This window comes from Oncorhynchus mykiss, chromosome 13 (assembly GCF_057628025.1).
Source record: "Oncorhynchus mykiss isolate SJ-2025 chromosome 13, ASM5762802v1, whole genome shotgun sequence".
NCBI classification, from domain to species: domain Eukaryota; kingdom Metazoa; phylum Chordata; class Actinopteri; order Salmoniformes; family Salmonidae; genus Oncorhynchus; species Oncorhynchus mykiss.
This window is the reverse complement of record NC_143034.1, coordinates 78,958,871-78,979,550: the sequence shown is the minus strand read 5'-3', so window position 1 is coordinate 78,979,550 and position 20,680 is coordinate 78,958,871. Positions and strand designations below refer to the sequence as shown.

The window sequence follows — 20,680 nt, the reverse complement described above, 5'->3', positions numbered from 1 at the left end:
CAGACAGACAGACAGACAGACAGACAGACAGACAGACAGACAGACAGACAGACAGACAGACAGACAGACAGACAGACAGACGATATACTATGTTTCAATTGTGTCCAGTTGTATACAGTACATTTTGTAAATATATTGACTATATAACGTGGATTGTCTCAGCTGAACATGGTAGAGTTTCATCTATATTGTATATATATATTCTGCTTATATTGAGTAGATATTGTGTATATCAATATAGACACTGAGTGAACAAAACATTAAGAACACCTTCCTAATATTGAGTTGCACCTCCTTTTGCCCTCAGAAAAGTGTCAATTTGTCGGGGCATTGGACTCTACAAGGTGTCGAAAGTGTTCCACAGGGATGGATTCTGGCCCATGTTGACTCCAAAGCTTCCCACAGTTGTGTCCAGTTGGCTGGATGTCCATTGGGTGGTGGACCATTCTTGGTACACACAGGAAACTGAGTGTGAAAAACCCAGCAGCGTTGCAGTTCTTGACACTCAAACTGGTGTGCCTGACACCTACTACCATACCCCGTTCAAAGACACTTGAATATTTTGTCTTGCCCTCTGAATAGCACACATAGACAACCCATGTCTCAGTTGTCTCAAGGCTTAAACATCTTTAACCTGGTCTCCTCCCCTTCATCTACACTGATTGAAGTGGATTTAACAAAGTTACATCAATAAGGGATCATATCTTTCACCTGGATTCACCTCAGTCTATGTCATGTATATCATGTATAACACCTGGTCAGTCTATGTCATGTTTAACACCTGGTCAGTCTATATCATGTATAACACCTGGTCAGTCTATGTCATGTTTAACACCTGGTCAGTTTATGTCATGTATAACACCTGGTCAGTCTATGTCATCTATATCATGTATAACACCTGGTCAGTCTATGTCATGTTTAACACCTGGTCAGTTTATGTGATGTATAACACCTGGTCAGTCTATGTCATCTATATCATGTATAACACCTGGTCAGTCTATGTCATGTATAACACCTGGTCAGTCTATGTCATGTTTAACACCTGGTCAGTCTATGTCATGTATAACACCTGGTCAGTCTATGTCATGTATATCATGTATAACACCTGGTCAGTTCATGTCATGTATAACACCTGGTCAGTCTATGTCATCTATATCATGTATAACACCTGGTCAGTCTATGTCATGTTTAACACCTGGTCAGTCTATGTCATGTATAACACCTGGTCAGTCTATGTCATGTATACCACCTGGTCAGTCTATGTCATGTATAACACCTGGTCAGTCTATGTCATGTATAACACCTGGTCAGTCTATGTCATGTTTAACACCTGGTCAGTCTATGTCATGTATAACACCTGGTCAGTCTATGTCATGTATAACACCTGGTCAGTCTATGTCATGTATATCATGTATAACACCTGGTCAGTCTATGTCATGTATAACACCTGGTCAGTCTATGTCATGTATATCATGTATAACACCTGGTCAGTCTATGTCATGTTTAACACCTGGTCAGTCTATATCATGTATAACACCTGGTCAGTCTATGTCATGTATAACACCTGGTCAGTCTATGTCATGTATAACACCTGGTCAGGTTATGTCATCTATATAATGTATAACACCTGGTCAGTCTATGTCATCTATATCATGTATAACACCTGGTCAGTCTATGTCATGTATAACACCTGGTCAGTCTATGACATCTATATCATGTATAACACCTGGTCAGTCTATGTCATGTTTAACACCTGGTCAGTCTATGTCATCTATATCATCTATAACACCTGGTCAGTCTATGTCATGTTTAACACCCGGTCAGTCTGTCATGTATAACACCTGGTCAGTCTATGTCATCTATATCATGTATAACACCTGGTCAGTCTATGTCATGTATAACACCTGGTCAGTCTATGTCATGTTTAACACCTGGTCAGTCTATATCATGTATAACACCTGGTCAGTCTATGTCATGTTTAACACCTGGTCAGTCTATGTCATGTATAACACCTGGTCAGTCTATGTCATGTATAACACCTGGTCAGTCTATGTCATCTATATCATGTATAACACCTGGTCAGTCTATGTCATGTATAACACCTGGTCAGTCTATGTCATGTATAACACCTGGTCAGTCTACGTCATGTTTAACACCTGGTCAGTCTATGTCATGTATATCATGTATAACACCTGGTCAGTCTATGTCATGTTTAACACCTGGTCAGTCTATATCATGTATAACACCTGGTCAGTCTATGTCATGTTTAACACCTGGTCAGTCTATGTCATGTATAACACCTGGTCAGTCTATGTCATATATATAATGTATAACACCTGGTCAGTTCATGTCATGTATAACACCTGGTCAGTCTATGTCATGTATATCATGTATAACACCTGGACAGTCTATGTCATGTATAACACCTGGTCAGTCTATGTCATGTATAACACCTGGTCAGTCTATGTCATGTTTAACACCTGGTCAGTCTATGTCATGTATATCATGTATAACACCTGGTCAGTCTATGTCATGTATAACACCTGGTCAGTCTATGTCATGTATATAATGTATAACACCTGGTCAGTCTATGTCATGTTTAACACCTGGTCAGTCTATATCATGTATAACACCTGGTCAGTCTATGTCATGTATAACACCTGGTCAGTCTATGTCATGTTTAACACCTGGTCAGTCTATGTCATGTATATAATGTATAACACCTGGTCAGTCTATGTCATGTTTAACACCTGGTCAGTCTATATCATGTATAACACCTGGTCAGTCTATGTCATGTTTAACACCTGGTCAGTCTATGTCATGTATATTACCTGGTCAGTCTATGTCAGCTATATCATGTATAACACCTGGTCAGTTTATGTCATGTATAACACCTGGTCAGTCTATGTCATCTATATCATGTATAACACCTGGTCAGTCTATGTCATGTTTAACACCTGGTCAGTTTATGTCATGTATAACACCTGGTCAGTCTATGTCATCTATATCATGTATAACACCTGGTCAGTCTATGTCATGTATAACACCTGGTCAGTCTATGTCATGTTTAACACCTGGTCAGTCTATGTCATGTATAACACCTGGTCAGTCTATGTCATGTATATCATGTATAACACCTGGTCAGTTCATGTCATGTATAACACCTGGTCAGTCTATGTCATCTATATCATGTATAACACCTGGTCAGTCTATGTCATGTTTAACACCTGGTCAGTCTATGTCATGTATAACATCTGGTCAGTCTATGTCATGTATACCACCTGGTCAGTCTATGTCATGTATAACACCTGGTCAGTCTATGTCATGTTTAACACCTGGTCAGTCTATGTCATGTATAACACCTGGTCAGTCTATGTCATGTATAACACCTGGTCAGTCTATGTCATGTATATCATGTATAACACCTGGTCAGTCTATGTCATGTATAACACCTGGTCAGTCTATGTCATGTATATCATGTATAACACCTGGTCAGTCTATGTCATGTTTAACACCTGGTCAGTCTATATCATGTATAACACCTGGTCAGTCTATGTCATGTATAACACCTGGTCAGTCTATGTCATGTATAACACCTGGTCAGGTTATGTCATCTATATAATGTATAACACCTGGTCAGTCTATGTCATGTTTAACACCTGGTCAGTCTATGTCATCTATATCATGTATAACACCTGGTCAGTCTATGTCATGTATAACACCTGGTCAGTCTATGACATCTATATCATGTATAACACCTGGTCAGTCTATGTCATGTTTAACACCTGGTCAGTCTATGTCATCTATATCATCTATAACACCTGGTCAGTCTATGTCATGTTTAACACCTGGTCAGTCTATATCATGTATAACACCTGGTCAGTCTATATCATGTATAACACCTGGTCAGTCTATGTCATGTATAACACCTGGTCAGTCTATGTCATGTTTAACACCTGGTCAGTCTATATCATGTATAACACCTGGTCAGTCTATGTCATGTTTAACACCTGGTCAGTCTATGTCATGTATAACACCTGGTCAGTCTATGTCATGTATAACACCTGGTCAGTCTATGTCATGTATAACACCTGATCAGTCTATGTCATGTTTAACACCTGGTCAGTCTATATCATGTATAACACCTGGTCAGTCTATGTCATGTTTAACACCTGGTCAGTCTATGTCATGTATAACACCTGGTCAGTCTATGTCATGTATAACACCTGGTCAGTCTATGTCATGTATATCATGTATAACACCTGGTCAGTCTATGTCATGTATAACACCTGGTCAGTCTATGTCATGTATATCATGTATAACACCTGGTCAGTCTATGTCATGTTTAACACCTGGTCAGTCTATATCATGTATAACACCTGGTCAGTCTATGTCATGTATAACACCTGGTCAGTCTATGTCATGTTTAACACCTGGTCAGTCTATGTCATGTATATCATGTATAACACCTGGTCAGTCTATGTCATGTATAACACCTGGTCAGTCTATGTCATGTATATAATGTATAACACCTGGTCAGTCTATGTCATGTTTAACACCTGGTCAGTCTATATCATGTATAACACCTGGTCAGTCTATGTCATGTATAACACCTGGTCAGTCTATGTCATGTATAACACCTGGTCAGTCTATGTCATGTTTAACACCTGGTCAGTCTATGTCATGTATATCATGTATAACACCTGGTCAGTCTATGTCATGTATAACACCTGGTCAGTCTATGTCATGTATATAATGTATAACACCTGGTCAGTCTATGTCATGTTTAACACCTGGTCAGTCTATATCATGTATAACACCTGGTCAGTCTATGTCATGTATAACACCTGGTCAGTCTATGTCATGTTTAACACCTGGTCAGTCTATGTCATGTATATCATGTATAACACCTGGTCAGTCTATGTCATGTATAACACCTGGTCAGTCTATGTCATGTATATAATGTATAACACCTGGTCAGTCTATGTCATGTTTAACACCTGGTCAGTCTATATCATGTATAACACCTGGTCAGTCTATGTCATGTTTAACACCTGGTCAGTCTATGTCATGTATATTACCTGGTCAGTCTATGTCAGCTATATCATGTATAACACCTGGTCAGTCTATGTCATGTTTAACACCTGGTCAGTCTATGTCATGTATAACACCTGGTCAGTCTCTGTCATGTATAACACCTGGTCAGTCTATGTCATGTATAACACCTGGTCAGTCTATGTCATGTTTAACACCCGGTCAGTCTATGTCATCTATATCATGTATAACACCTGGTCAGTCTATGTCATGTATAACACCTGGTCAGTCTATGTCATGTATAACACCTGGTCAGTCTATGTCATTTATAACACCTGGTGAGTCTATGTCATCTATATCATGTATAACACCTGGTCAGTCTATGTCATGTATAACACCTGGTCAGTCTATGTCATGTATAACACCTGGTCAGTCTATGTCATGTATAACACCTGGTCAGTCTACGTCATGTTTAACACCTGGTCAGTCTATGTCATGTATATCATGTATAACACCTGGTCAGTCTATGTCATGTTTAACACCTGGTCAGTCTATGTCATGTATAACACCTGGTCAGTCTATATCATGTATAACACCTGGTCAGTCTATGTCATGTTTAACACCTGGTCAGTCTATGTCATGTATAACACCTGGTCAGTCTATGTCATGTATAACACCTGGTCAGTCTATGTCATGTATAACACTTGGTCAGTCTATGTCATGTTTAACACCTGGTCAGTCTATGTCATGTTTAACACCTGGTCAGTTTATGTCATGTTTAACACCTGGTCAGTCTATGTCATGTATAACACCTGGTCAGTCTATGTCATGTATAACACCTGGTCAGTTTATGTCATGTTTAACACCTGGTCAGTCTATGTCATGTATAACACCTGGTCAGTCTATGTCATGTATAACACCTGGTCAGTCTATGTCATGTTTAAACACTTTGTGACATCGGCTGATGTAAAAAAAAAAGAGCTTTAGAAATATATTTGATTGAAAGAGTAGGTGTTCTTAATGTTTTGTAGACTGTGTGTGTGTACTCACTCTGTACCAGATGAACATGGCTTTATATGCATTCTCATTGGAGCAGGATCCACAGGCCATGGTCTGAACACGGCTCATACCACTAGGAGCAACCTGGACAGAGGAGAGGGGAAGTGGGGAGGAGAGAGAAGGAGCATTGTGGATGGTATCCAATCAGAAGGACTGCACCATCCACAAAATGGAGGAAGTCAGTCTACAGTAGTGGGGTCCAGCTAGAATCCATCACTAGTTAGTTTCTGGTCTATTTAAATAGAGGAAGTCAGTCTACAGTAGTGGGGTCCAGCTAGAATCCATCACTAGTTAGTTTCTGGTCTATTTAAATGGGGGAAGTCAGTCTACAGTAGTGGGGTCCAGCTAGAATCCATCACTAGTTAGTTTCTGGTCTATTTAAATAGAGGAAGTCAGTCTACAGTAGTGGGGTCCAGCTAGAATCCATCACTAGTTAGTTTCTGGTCTATTTAAATGGGGTCCAGCTGGAATCCATCACTAGTTAGTGTCTGGTCTATTTAAATGGGGTCCAGCTGGAATCCATCACTAGTTAGTTTCTGGTCTTTTTAAATGGGAGGAAGTCAGTCTACAGTAGTGGGGTCCAGCTGGAATCACATCACTAGTTAGTGTCTGGTCTATTTAAATGGGGTCCAGCTAGAATCCATCACTAGTTAGTGTCTGGTCTATTTAAATGGGAGGAAGTCAGTCTACAGTAGTGGGGTCCAGCTGGAATCCATCACTAGTTAGTGTCTGGTCTATTTAAATGGGAGGAAGTCAGTCTACAGTAGTGGGGTCCAGCTAGAATCCATCACTAGTTAGTGTCTGGTCTATTTAAATGGGGTCCAGCTGGAATCCATCACTAGTTAGTTTCTGGTCTTTCACTAAAGGATCCAGTGTATTCAACGTGTGTGTTGTGTGTTGTGTGTGTTGTGTTGTGTGTGTGTGTTGTGTTGTGTGTGTTGTGTGTTGTGTTGTGTGTGTTGTGTGTGTGTTTTTGTGTGTGTAACTCACTGAGAGAAGGCTTTCTGCCAGCTTTTCCGGAAAGTTCTCGGGTGGCATGATCCCAAGAGCTGGCCTGTTCACAAACGCACTCTGAGAGGAGAAAGAGGTAAACATGGGGAACTCAGCAGGATTGTCAGATAAACCTGAGGAGAGATGTTCAACTCCAATGTCTTCTGATTGGTTTCCAATAACAGTTAGTGCAGAGAGAGTCCATTTCGTTAGGGGTTTTTCTCTGTGAGCTCATAGAGAGCAGCAAAGGTATCTCTACCTGAAAGTACATGATCTGAGTGATTGATAGTTGGTATTCAGCAGTCATAAAGCCTTATTTACTGTGAAGGACTACTGAAATAGTGATTTTGTCAGACAGCAGAGGCAACAGCTCTATAGTGGTGGAATGAAATAATAAAGTCATCAAATTAAACTAATGTAACATACACAACAACTGAAATATTTTATTAAAGTAAAGTGAATAAATGATGGTTAGTAAGTGCTAAGCAGTAATGAACAGTCACTAGCATCATGGGATATTTCTTAAAAATATATTCTGTGTTACAGCATTTTACCCACATAATGCATTCCCCTCCTCCCTCCTTCCCTCTCTCCCTCCCTCCCTCTCCCCCTCCCTCCCTCCCTCCCTCCCTCCCCCCTACATCCCTCCCTCCCTCGCTCTCCCTCTCTCTCCCTCCCTACCTCTCTCTCTCTCCCTCCCTCCCTCTCCCTCCCCCTACATCCCTCCCTCCCTCGCTCTCCCTCTCTCTCCCTCCCTCTCTCTCTCTCTCTCTCTCTCTCTCTCTCTCCCTCCCTCCCTCCCTCCCTCCCTCTCTCCCTCTCTCTCTCTCTCTCTCCCTCCCTCTCTCCCTCCCTCTCTCCCTCCCTCCCTCCCTCGCTCTCCCTCTCTCCCCCTCGCTCTCCCTTTCTCCCCCTCGCTCTCCCTTTCTCCCCTACCTCCCTCCCTACCTCTCTCCCTACATCCCTCCCTACATCCCTCCCTACATCCCTCCCTACATCCCTCCCTCCCTCCCTCGCTCTCCCTCTCCCCCTCGCTCTCCCTTTCTCCCCTACCTCCCTCCCTACCTCTCCCCCTACCTCCCTCCCTCTCTCCCCCTACATCCCTCCCTCCCTCCCTCCCTCTCCCCTCCCTCCCTCCCTCCCTCGCTCTCCCTCTCTCTCTCTCCCTCTCTCTCTCTCTCTCTCTCCCTCCCTCCCTCCCTCCCTCCCTCTCTCTTTCTCTCTCTCCCTCCCTCCCTCCCTCTCTCCCTACCTCTCTCCCTCCCTCCCTACATCCCTCCCTCCCTCCCTCTCCCTTTCTCCCCCTACCTCCCTCCCTACCTCTCTCCCTCCCTCCCTCCCTCTCTCCCTACCTCCCTACATCCCTCCCTCCCTCCCTCGCTCTCCCTCTCTCCCCCTACCTCCCTCCCTACCTCTCTCCCCCCCTCCCTCCCTCCCTCCCTACCTCTCTCCCTACCTCTCTCCCTCCCTCCCTCTCCCTCTCTCCCCCTCGCTCTCCCTTTCTCCCCCTACCTCTCTCCCTCTCCCCCTACCTCCCTCCCTCCCTCCCCCCCTCCCTCCTTCTCTCCCCCCTCTCTCCCTCCCTCCCCCCTCCCTCTCTCTCTCCCTCCCCCCTCCCTCCCCCCCTCCCCCCTCCCTCCCTTCCTACCATATTGTTGGGGTTGGACATCACTTTAATGAGTGAGGGATGGTTGTATCCTGAAAGAGAAAATAAAAATAAATATTACAATTCCTGTCACCACTTCATTATCACTAAACCATTTGAACCCAATGGAGTCAAATACAAGCTATAACCTAACCAACTAGTGTAGAAGACTGATTCCCACTGATGTAGCATATGAAACACTACAGTGTTTGACTGTACCATCAGCCTTATATAAAGACCTGCATAGCAGTTCCAGTTACCACCACTAGGGGCCAGTATGAGATGAGAGAACCCCTCAGACAGCAGGGCACGAATCCACAAAGAGTCTCAAAGTAGAAGTGCTGATCTAGGATCTGTCTATCTCAGGGCTCTCCAACTCTGTTCCTGGAGAGATACGCTCCTGAAACCTCTCCAGGAACTGATACCCTCCTGAAACCTCTACAGGAACAGATACCCTCCTGAAACCTCTACAGGAACAGATACCCTCCTGAAACCTCTACAGGAACAGTTACCCTCCGGAAACCTCTACAGGAACAGATACCCTCCTGAAACCTCTACAGGAACAGATACCCTCCTGAAACCTCTACAGGAACAGATACCCTCCTGAAACCTCTACAGGAACAGATACCCTCCTGTAACCCCTACAGTTACAGATACCCTCCTGAAACCTCTACAGGAACAGATACCCTCCTGAAACCTCTCCAGGAACAGATACCCTCCTGAAACCTCTACAGGAACAGATACCCTCCTGAAACCTCTACAGGAACAGATACCCTCCTGAAACCTATACAGGAACAGATACCCTCCTGAAACCTCTACAGGAACAGATACCCTCCTGAAACCTCTACAGGAACAGATACCCTCCTGAAACCTCTCCAGGAACAGATACCCTCCTGAAACCTCTCCAGGAACAGATACCCTCCTGAAACCTCTACAGGAACAGATACCCTCCTGAAACCTCTCCAGGAACAGATACCCTCCTGAAACCTCTACAGGAACAGATACCCTCCTGAAACCTCTACAGGAACAGATACCCTCCTGAAACCTCTCCAGGAACAGATACCCTCCTGAAACCTCTACAGGAACAGATACCCTCCTGAAACCTCTCCAGGAACAGATACCCTCCTGTAACCCCTACAGGAACAGATACCCTCCTGAAACCTCTACAGGAACAGATACTCTCCTGAAACCTACAGGAACAGTTACCCTCCTGAAACCTCTACAGGAACAGATACCCTCCTGAAACCTCTACAGGAACAGATACCCTCCTGAAACCTCTCCAGGAACAGATACCCTCCTGAAACATCTACAGGAACAGATACCCTCCTGAAACCTCTACAGGAACAGATACCCTCCTGAAACCTCTCCAGGAACAGATACCCTCCTGAAACCTCTACAGGAACAGATACCCTCCTGAAATCTCTCCAGGAACAGATACCCTCCTGAAACCTCTCCAGGAACAGATACCCTCCTGAAACCTCTACAGGAACAGATACCCTCCTGAAACCTCTACAGGAACTGATACCCTCCTGAAACCTCTCCAGGAACAGATACCCTCCTGAAACCTCTACAGGAACAGATACCCTCCTGAAACCTCTACAGGAACAGATACCCTCCTGAAACCTCTCCAGGAACAGATACCCTCCTGAAACCTCTACAGGAACAGATACCCTCCTGAAATCTCTCCAGGAACAGATACCCTCCTGAAACCTCTCCAGGAACAGATACCCTCCTGAAACCTCTACAGGAACAGATACCCTCCTGAAACCTCTCCAGGAACAGATACCCTCCTGAAACCTCTACAGGAACAGATACCCTCCTGAAACCTCTCCAGGAACAGATACCCTCCTGAAACCTCGCCAGGAACAGATACCCTCCTGAAACCTACAGGAACAGATACCCTCCTGAAACCTCTCCAGGAACAGATACCCTCCTGAAACCTCTCCAGGAACAGATACCCTCCTGAAACCTCTACAGGAACAGATACCCTCCTGAAACCTCTACAGGAACAGATACCCTCCTGAAACCTCTCCAGGAACAGATACCCTCCTGAAACCTCTACAGGAACAGATACCCTCCTGAAACCTCTACAGGAACAGATACCCTCCTGAAACCTACAGGAACAGATACCCTCCTGAAACCTACAGGAACAGATACCCTCCTGAAACCTCTACAGGAACAGATACCCTCCTGAAACCTCTACAGGAACAGATACCCTCCTGAAACCTCTCCAGGAACAGATACCCTCCTGAAACCTCTCCAGGAACAGATACCCTCCTGAAACCTCTACAGGAACAGATACCCTCCTGAAACCTCTACAGGAACAGATACCCTCCTGAAACCTACAGGAACAGATACCCTCCTGAAACCTACAGGAACAGATACCCTCCTGAAACCTCTCCAGGAACAGATACCCTCCTGAAACCTCTACAGGAACAGATACCCTCCTGAAACCTCTACAGGAACAGATACCCTCCTGAAACCTCTACAGGAACAGATACCCTCCTGAAACCTCTACAGCAGGGGTGTCAAAGTCAAATGGACGGAGGGCCAAACAAAAAAATCAGCTACAAGACGAGGGCCGGACTGTTCGAATGTTCATTGAAAAATGTTTAAATGACGCATATAGTCTAGTGAACCTAATTGAACCTACTGAAAACCTAACAAATATATTACAATATGATCAGATAAATAAAGCAATATTTTCTTATGGCTCTGTCAGTAATCTTTAATTTTCAACAGACACAAAAGACAAATTTCCTTTATATAAATATCCCCATAACATGAACATTAAATGAAAGAAACCGGTATTCAAGGCACCATCAGTAGACTATATTTTCTATTTTAGCAAAAGTGGGCTAAATTTACTTCAAAGAAAAAACAATAATAGCAATTTTCTATCATCCACTCAACTGAAATATTTTTAAAATATAATTGGATTGAAATACAAAAAAATAAAGTGCAAAAATCTATTAATCAAAAACAACACTTTGTTTAAGGAGAAGTAACATGCAGTGAAAACAAATATTAAATTTTAACTTTTAAACTTGAACTGAGTAAAAACTCTAAATATGTGATTGCACAGTAATGTTCACTTGTTTGAGGTTGAGGGTGATACTTGGTGGTGTCCCATCTTTTCCACAAGTTCATCAATGTTCGGGGTAAGGCTCTGAGCTGAAGAAATCCTCAGAATTGAGTGGAGGTGTTCAGCAGTAAGTCGACTTCTGTGTGATGTTTGGTTCAGGTTCATCAAAGAAAACAGTTGTTCACACAGGTATGTGCTGCCAAACATAGACAACGTTTGAGCAGCCTGGATGCGCAGCTGGGGCATTGTGCCGGGGAGGAAACGGGCGAACTCCGCAGCACCCACTGCCGCATATTTTGCCCTCAGTGCATCATTGCATTGGAGGTCAATCAACTCCATTTGGAGGTTTGGTGGTGAGCTTTCCACGTCAACAGCAAATGGGTTACCGAGCAGTTCCAACCTGCTTTTTTGTGCTTCAAAGTCAGCAAATCGGCGTCGAAAGTCAGCGGCAAGCATACCTATTTTATCAGCCAACTGTGTGCTCGGGAACGCACTGGTAGAGAGCTTCTCTTTCATGGTCTGGCAGCTGGGAAAGTGGCTCAAATTTTCTTTCCGCATCTGCGTCTCCCACAGAGTCAGTTTGGTTTTAAATGCCTTCACTGTACTGTACATATCAGAGATGACACGATCCCGACCCTGCAGCTGCAAGTTTATTGCATTCAGATGACTCGTAATGTCACACAGAAAAGCCATTTCACACAGAAACATTTCGTCTCGGAGTTGTGTTGTGTCTTTCCCTTTGCTGTCCAAGAACAGACAAATCTCCTCACGAAGCTCGAAACATCTTTGAAGCACCTTTCCCTGGCTTAGCCATCGCACCTCTGTGTGATAAGGCAAATCACCATGCTCCGTTTCTAACTCCGTCAGAAATGCCTTGAACTGGCGGTGATTCAAACCTTTGGCTCTGATAAAGTTAACTGTGCGCGTGATGATGCTCATTACATGCTCCATTTTCAAGGCTTTACCGCACAACGCTTCCTGGTGTATGATACAATGATAAGCTGTCAGCTCACCTGTCGCGTTTTCCTCTTGCATCTTTTCCCGTATCTTCGCCACCAGTCCGCTCCTGTGTCCACACATCGCAGGTGCTCCGTCGGTTGTCAAACCCACGAGTTTTTCCCAAGGCAGCTCCATCTCATTTACACATCTTGACACCTCTTCATACAAATCATGCCCCGTAGTTGTGCCATGCATAGGACGTAAAGCCAAAAACTCCTCTGTCACGCTTAGGTTGGAGTCCACTCCGCGGATGAAAATTGACAACTGGGCAATGTCAGAAATGTCGGTGCTCTCATCCACAGCCAAGGAATATGCAATAAAATCTTTTCCCTTTTTCACAAGCTGCTCTTTTAGATTGATGGACAACTGGTCTACTCTCTCGGCAATGGTGTTTCTGCTCAGACTCACATTTAAAAAGAGTTGCCTTTTTTCTGGGCAAACTTCGTCACAAACTTTAATCATGCAGTTTTTGATGAAATCCCCCTCCGTAAATGGCCGGGCTGATTTAGCGATCTCTTCTGCCAAAATAAAACTGGCCTTGACAGCAGCCTGGCCTTGTGATTTGGCTTTTTTGAACAGAGCCTGTCGAGATTTGAGGCCTCGTTTTAATTCCTCTGCCTTTTGTAGCCTTTGTTCCATGTCCATATTCTTGTTTTTGTCCGCGTGTTTCGTTTCATAATGTCGTCTCAGATTATACTCTTTCAGTACCGCCACACTTTCTCCACACAGAAGACACACAGGTTTTCCAGCTACCTTCGTGAACATATACTCCGACTCCCACCTTGTTTGAAACCCCCGGTTCTCAGTATCCACCTTCCGTTTTGCCATTTTTGATGGGTATCTGAAAGTTAATTTTACTGTGATGCTGACGACTGCTGTGCCAATAAATATTGAAATGAAGCAGCCTACTGCTCGGTGCGTCACCTTTGCATTGTGGGAAATGTAGTATTTGTGCGTGTAAAAGATCTGCGGGCTGCCGGCTTGCTGCGGGCCGGTTCTAATAATAAATCAAGATCATCCCAGGGGCCGTAAAAAACCTTCTTGCGGGCCGGATGTGGCCCGCGGGCCTTGACTCTGACATATGTGCTCTACAGGAACAGATACCCTCCTGAAACCTACAGGAACAGATACCCTCCTGAAACCTCTACAGGAACAGATACCCTCCTGAAACCTACAGGAACAGATACCCTCCTGAAACCTCTCCAGGAACTGATACCCTCCTGAAACCTCTACAGGAACAGATACCCTCCTGAAACCTCTCCAGGAACAGATACCCTCCTGAAACCTCTCCAGGAACTGATACCCTCCTGAAACCTCTACAGGAACAGATACCCTCCTGAAACCTCTACAGGAACAGATACCCTCCTGAAACCTCTACAGGAACAGATACCCTCCTGAAACCTCTACAGGAACAGATACCCTCCTGAAACCTCTCCAGGAACAGATACCCTCCTGAAACCTCTACAGGAACAGATACCCTCCTGAAACCTCTACAGGAACAGATACCCTCATGAAACCTCTACAGGAACAGATACCCTCCTGAAACCTCTACAGGAACAGATACCCTCCTGAAACCTCTACAGGAACAGATACCCTCCTGAAACCTCTACAGGAACAGATACCCTCCTGAAACCTCTACAGGAACAGATACCCTCCTGAAACCTCTCCAGGAACAGATACCCTCCTGAAACCTCTACAGGAACAGATACCCTCCTGAAACCTCTCCAGGAACAGATACCCTCCTGTAACCCCTACAGGAACAGATACCCTCCTGAAACCTCTACAGGAACAGATACTCTCCTGAAACCTACAGGAACAGTTACCCTCCTGAAACCTCTACAGGAACAGATACCCTCCTGAAACCTCTACAGGAACAGATACCCTCCTGAAACCTCTCCAGGAACAGATACCCTCCTGAAACATCTACAGGAACAGATACCCTCCTGAAACCTCTACAGGAACAGATACCCTCCTGAAACCTCTCCAGGAACAGATACCCTCCTGAAACCTCTACAGGAACAGATACCCTCCTGAAATCTCTCCAGGAACAGATACCCTCCTGAAACCTCTCCAGGAACAGATACCCTCCTGAAACCTCTACAGGAACTGATACCCTCCTGAAACCTCTCCAGGAACAGATACCCTCCTGAAACCTCTCCAGGAACAGATACCCTCCTGAAACCTCTACAGGAACAGATACCCTCCTGAAACCTCTACAGGAACAGATACCCTCCTGAAACCTCTCCAGGAACAGATACCCTCCTGAAACCTCTACAGGAACAGATACCCTCCTGAAATCTCTCCAGGAACAGATACCCTCCTGAAACCTCTCCAGGAACAGATACCCTCCTGAAACCTCTACAGGAACAGATACCCTCCTGAAACCTCTCCAGGAACAGATACCCTCCTGAAACCTCTACAGGAACAGATACCCTCCTGAAACCTCTCCAGGAACAGATACCCTCCTGAAACCTCGCCAGGAACAGATACCCTCCTGAAACCTACAGGAACAGATACCCTCCTGAAACCTCTCCAGGAACAGATACCCTCCTGAAACCTCTCCAGGAACAGATACCCTCCTGAAACCTCTACAGGAACAGATACCCTCCTGAAACCTCTACAGGAACAGATACCCTCCTGAAACCTCTCCAGGAACAGATACCCTCCTGAACCCTCTACAGGAACAGATACCCTCCTGAAACCTCTACAGGAACAGATACCCTCCTGAAACCTACAGGAACAGATACCCTCCTGAAACCTACAGGAACAGATACCCTCCTGAAACCTCTACAGGAACAGATACCCTCCTGAAACCTCTCCAGGAACAGATACCCTCCTGAAACCTCTCCAGGAACAGATACCCTCCTGAAACCTCTACAGGAACAGATACCCTCCTGAAACCTCTACAGGAACAGATACCCTCCTGAAACCTACAGGAACAGATACCCTCCTGAAACCTACAGGAACAGATACCCTCCTGAAACCTCTCCAGGAACAGATACCCTCCTGAAACCTCTACAGGAACAGATACCCTCCTGAAACCTCTACAGGAACAGATACCCTCCTGAAACCTCTACAGGAACAGATACCCTCCTGAAACCTCTACAGCAGGGGTGTCAAAGTCAAATGGACGGAGGGCCAAACAAAAAAATCAGCTACAAGACGAGGGCCGGACTGTTCGAATGTTCATTGAAAAATGTTTAAATGACGCATATAGTCTAGTGAACCTAATTGAACCTACTGAAAACCTAACAAATATATTACAATATGATCAGATAAATAAAGCAATATTTTCTTATGGCTCTGTCAGTAATCTTTAATTTTCAACAGACACAAAAGACAAATTTCCTTTATATAAATATCCCCATAACATGAACATTAAATGAAAGAAACCGGTATTCAAGGCACCATCAGTAGACTATATTTTCTATTTTAGCAAAAGTGGGCTAAATTTACTTCAAAGAAAAAACAATAATAGCAATTTTCTATCATCCACTCAACTGAAATATTTTTAAAATATAATTGGATTGAAATACAAAAAAATAAAGTGCAAAAATCTATTAATCAAAAACAACACTTTGTTTAAGGAGAAGTAACATGCAGTGAAAACAAATATTAAATTTTAACTTTTAAACTTGAACTGAGTAAAAACTCTAAATATGTGATTGCACAGTAATGTTCACTTGTTTGAGGTTGAGGGTGATACTTGGTGGTGTCCCATCTTTTCCACAAGTTCATCAATGTTCGGGGTAAGGCTCTGAGCTGAAGAAATCCTCAGAATTGAGTGGAGGTGTTCAGCAGTAAGTCGACTTCTGTGTGATGTTTGGTTCAGGTTCATCAAAGAAAACAGTTGTTCACACAGGTATGTGCTGCCAAACATAGACAACGTTTGAGCAGCCTGGATGCGCAGCTGGGGCATTGTGCCGGGGAGGAAACGGGCGAACTCCGCAGCACCCACTGCCGCATATTTTGCCCTCAGTGCATCATTGCATTGGAGGTCAATCAACTCCATTTGGAGGTTTGGTGGTGAGCTTTCCACGTCAACAGCAAATGGGTTACCGAGCAGTTCCAACCTGCTTTTTTGTGCTTCAAAGTCAGCAAATCGGCGTCGAAAGTCAGCGGCAAGCATACCTATTTTATCAGCCAACTGTGTGCTCGGGAACGCACTGGTAGAGAGCTTCTCTTTCATGGTCTGGCAGCTGGGAAAGTGGCTCAAATTTTCTTTCCGCATCTGCGTCTCCCACAGAGTCAGTTTGGTTTTAAATGCCTTCACTGTACTGTACATATCAGAGATGACACGATCCCGACCCTGCAGCTGCAAGTTTATTGCATTCAGATGACTCGTAATGTCACACAGAAAAGCCATTTCACACAGAAACATTTCGTCTCGGAGTTGTGTTGTGTCTTTCCCTTTGCTGTCCAAGAACAGACAAATCTCCTCACGAAGCTCGAAACATCTTTGAAGCACCTTTCCCTGGCTTAGCCATCGCACCTCTGTGTGATAAGGCAAATCACCATGCTCCGTTTCTAACTCCGTCAGAAATGCCTTGAACTGGCGGTGATTCAAACCTTTGGCTCTGATAAAGTTAACTGTGCGCGTGATGATGCTCATTACATGCTCCATTTTCAAGGCTTTACCGCACAACGCTTCCTGGTGTATGATACAATGATAAGCTGTCAGCTCACCTGTCGCGTTTTCCTCTTGCATCTTTTCCCGTATCTTCGCCACCAGTCCGCTCCTGTGTCCACACATCGCAGGTGCTCCGTCGGTTGTCAAACCCACGAGTTTTTCCCAAGGCAGCTCCATCTCATTTACACATCTTGACACCTCTTCATACAAATCATGCCCCGTAGTTGTGCCATGCATAGGACGTAAAGCCAAAAACTCCTCTGTCACGCTTAGGTTGGAGTCCACTCCGCGGATGAAAATTGACAACTGGGCAATGTCAGAAATGTCGGTGCTCTCATCCACAGCCAAGGAATATGCAATAAAATCTTTTCCCTTTTTCACAAGCTGCTCTTTTAGATTGATGGACAACTGGTCTACTCTCTCGGCAATGGTGTTTCTGCTCAGACTCACATTTAAAAAGAGTTGCCTTTTTTCTGGGCAAACGTCGTCACAAACTTTAATCATGCAGTTTTTGATGAAATCCCCCTCCGTAAATGGCCGGGCTGATTTAGCGATCTCTTCTGCCAAAATAAAACTGGCCTTGACAGCAGCCTGGCCTTGTGATTTGGCTTTTTTGAACAGAGCCTGTCGAGATTTGAGGCCTCGTTTTAATTCCTCTGCCTTTTGTAGCCTTTGTTCCATGTCCATATTCTTGTTTTTGTCCGCGTGTTTCGTTTCATAATGTCGTCTCAGATTATACTCTTTCAGTACCGCCACACTTTCTCCACACAGAAGACACACAGGTTTTCCAGCTACCTTCGTGAACATATACTCCGACTCCCACCTTGTTTGAAACCCCCGGTTCTCAGTATCCACCTTCCGTTTTGCCATTTTTGATGGGTATCTGAAAGTTAATTTTACTGTGATGCTGACGACTGCTGTGCCAATAAATATTGAAATGAAGCAGCCTACTGCTCGGTGCGTCACCTTTGCATTGTGGGAAATGTAGTATTGGTGCGTGTAAAAGATCTGCGGGCTGCCGGCTTGCTGCGGGCCGGTTCTAATAATAAATCAAGATCATCCCAGGGGCCGTAAAAAACCTTCTTGCGGGCCGGATGTGGCCCGCGGGCCTTGACTCTGACATATGTGCTCTACAGGAACAGATACCCTCCTGAAACCTACAGGAACAGATACCCTCCTGAAACCTCTACAGGAACAGATATCCTCCTGAAACCTACAGGAACAGATACCCTCCTGAAACCTCTCCAGGAACTGATACCCTCCTGAAACCTCTACAGGAACAGATACCCTCCTGAAACCTCTCCAGGAACAGATACCCTCCTGAAACCTCTCCAGGAACTGATACCCTCCTGAAACCTCTACAGGAACAGATACCCTCCTGAAACCTCTACAGGAACAGATACCCTCCTGAAACCTCTACAGGAACAGATACCCTCCTGAAACCTCTACAGGAACAGATACCCTCCTGAAACCTCTACAGGAACAGATACCCTCCTGAAACCTCTCCAGGAACAGATACCCTCCTGAAACCTCTACAGGAACAGATACCCTCCTGAAACCTCTACAGGAACAGATACCCTCATGAAACCTCTACAGGAACAGATACCCTCCTGAAACCTCTACAGGAACAGATACCCTCCTGAAACCTCTACAGGAACAGATACCCTCCTGAAACCTCTCCAGGAACAGATACCCTCCTGAAACCTCTCCAGGAACAGATACCCTCCTGAAACCTCTACAGGAACAGATACCCTCCTGAAACCTCTACAGGAACAGATCCCCTCCTGAAACCTCTACAGGAACAGATCCCCTCCTGAAACCTCTACAGGAACAGATACCCTCCTGAAAACCTCTACAGGAACAGATACCCTCCTGAAACCTCTCCAGGAACAGATACCCTCCTGAAACCTCTCCAGGAACAGATACCCTCCTGAAACCTCTCCAGGAACAGATACCCTCCTGAAACCTCTACAGGAACAGATACCCTCCTGAAACCTCTACAGGAACAGATACCCTCCTGAAACCTCTCCAGGAACAGATACCCTCCTGAAACCTCTCCAGGAACAGATACCCTCCTGAAACCTCTACAGGAACAGATACCCTCCTGAAACCTCTCCAGGAACAGATACCCTCCTGAAACCTCTCCAGGAACAGATACCCTCCTGAAACCTCTACAGGAACAGATACCCTCCTGAAACCTCTACAGGAACAGATACCCTCCTGAAACCTCTACAGGAACAGATACCCTCCTGAAACCTACAGGAACAGATACCCTCCTGAAACCTACAGGAACAGATACCCTCCTGAAACCTCTACAGGAACAGATACCCTCCTGAAACCTACAGGAACAGATACCCTCCTGAAAACCTCTACAGGAACAGATACCCTCCTGAAAACCTCTACAAGAACAGATACCCTCCTGAAACCTCTACAGGAACAGATACCCTCCTGAAAACCTCTACAGGAACAGATACCCTCCTGAAACCTCTACAGGAACAGATACCCTCCTGAAACCTCTCCAGGAACAGATACCCTCCTGAAACCTACAGGAACAGATACCCTCCTGAAACCTCTACAGGAACAGATACCCTCCTGAAACCTACAGGAACAGATACCCTCCTGAAACCTCTACAGGAACAGATACCCTCCTGAAACCTCTACAGGAACAGATACCCTCCTGAAACCTCTACAGGAACAGATACCCTCCTGAAACCTCTACAGGAACAGATACCCTCCTGAAACCTCTACAGGAACAGATACCCTCCTGAAACCTCTCCAGGAACAGATACCCTCCTGAAACCTCTCCAGGAACAGATACCCTCCTGAAACCTCTCCAGGAACAGATACCCTCCTGAAACCTCTCCAGGAACAGATACCCTCCTGAAACCTCTCCAGGAACAGATACCCTCCTGAAACAGGGTTGGAGAGCCCTGGTCGATATATTCTTATTCTTAATGATCCTGGATCAGCAGTCTGACTCTGAGACACTGTGTGGATACAGGCCCTGAAGTTATAGAGCCTCATCATCCTAACCTACCACTTTCCCAACACACCTGGGTTCAAATACTATTTGATATTTTCCCGAATACTTTTAGAATTTGCTTTAGCCTGCCTGGAGCGCCAGATGGGCGGGGTTTTTGTATTTTAGAGCCATTCGATTGGTCCGTTAAAGCCAGGCCACCGCAATCAAGCGAATACATTGTATTTAAAATAGTGTTTGAACCCAGGTCAGTTAACA

The 20,680-nt window shown here is 44.9% G+C and overlaps 1 protein-coding gene across 1 annotated transcript in view; it reads right to left on the bottom strand.

Moving 5' to 3' along the window:
• The window catches only part of abat (4-aminobutyrate aminotransferase), a 76,853-nt gene that overhangs the window by 14,568 nt on the left and 41,605 nt on the right, over positions 1–20,680 (bottom strand). Inside the window, exons 6-8 of the mRNA XM_090197877.1 lie at positions 8,732–8,781; positions 7,084–7,164; positions 6,085–6,177 (exon numbers count right to left, since the gene is read on the bottom strand). Of these exons, the coding sequence (XP_090054003.1) occupies positions 6,085–6,177; positions 7,084–7,164; positions 8,732–8,781 (224 nt within the window). The remainder of the gene's footprint in view (positions 1–6,084; positions 6,178–7,083; positions 7,165–8,731; positions 8,782–20,680) is intronic.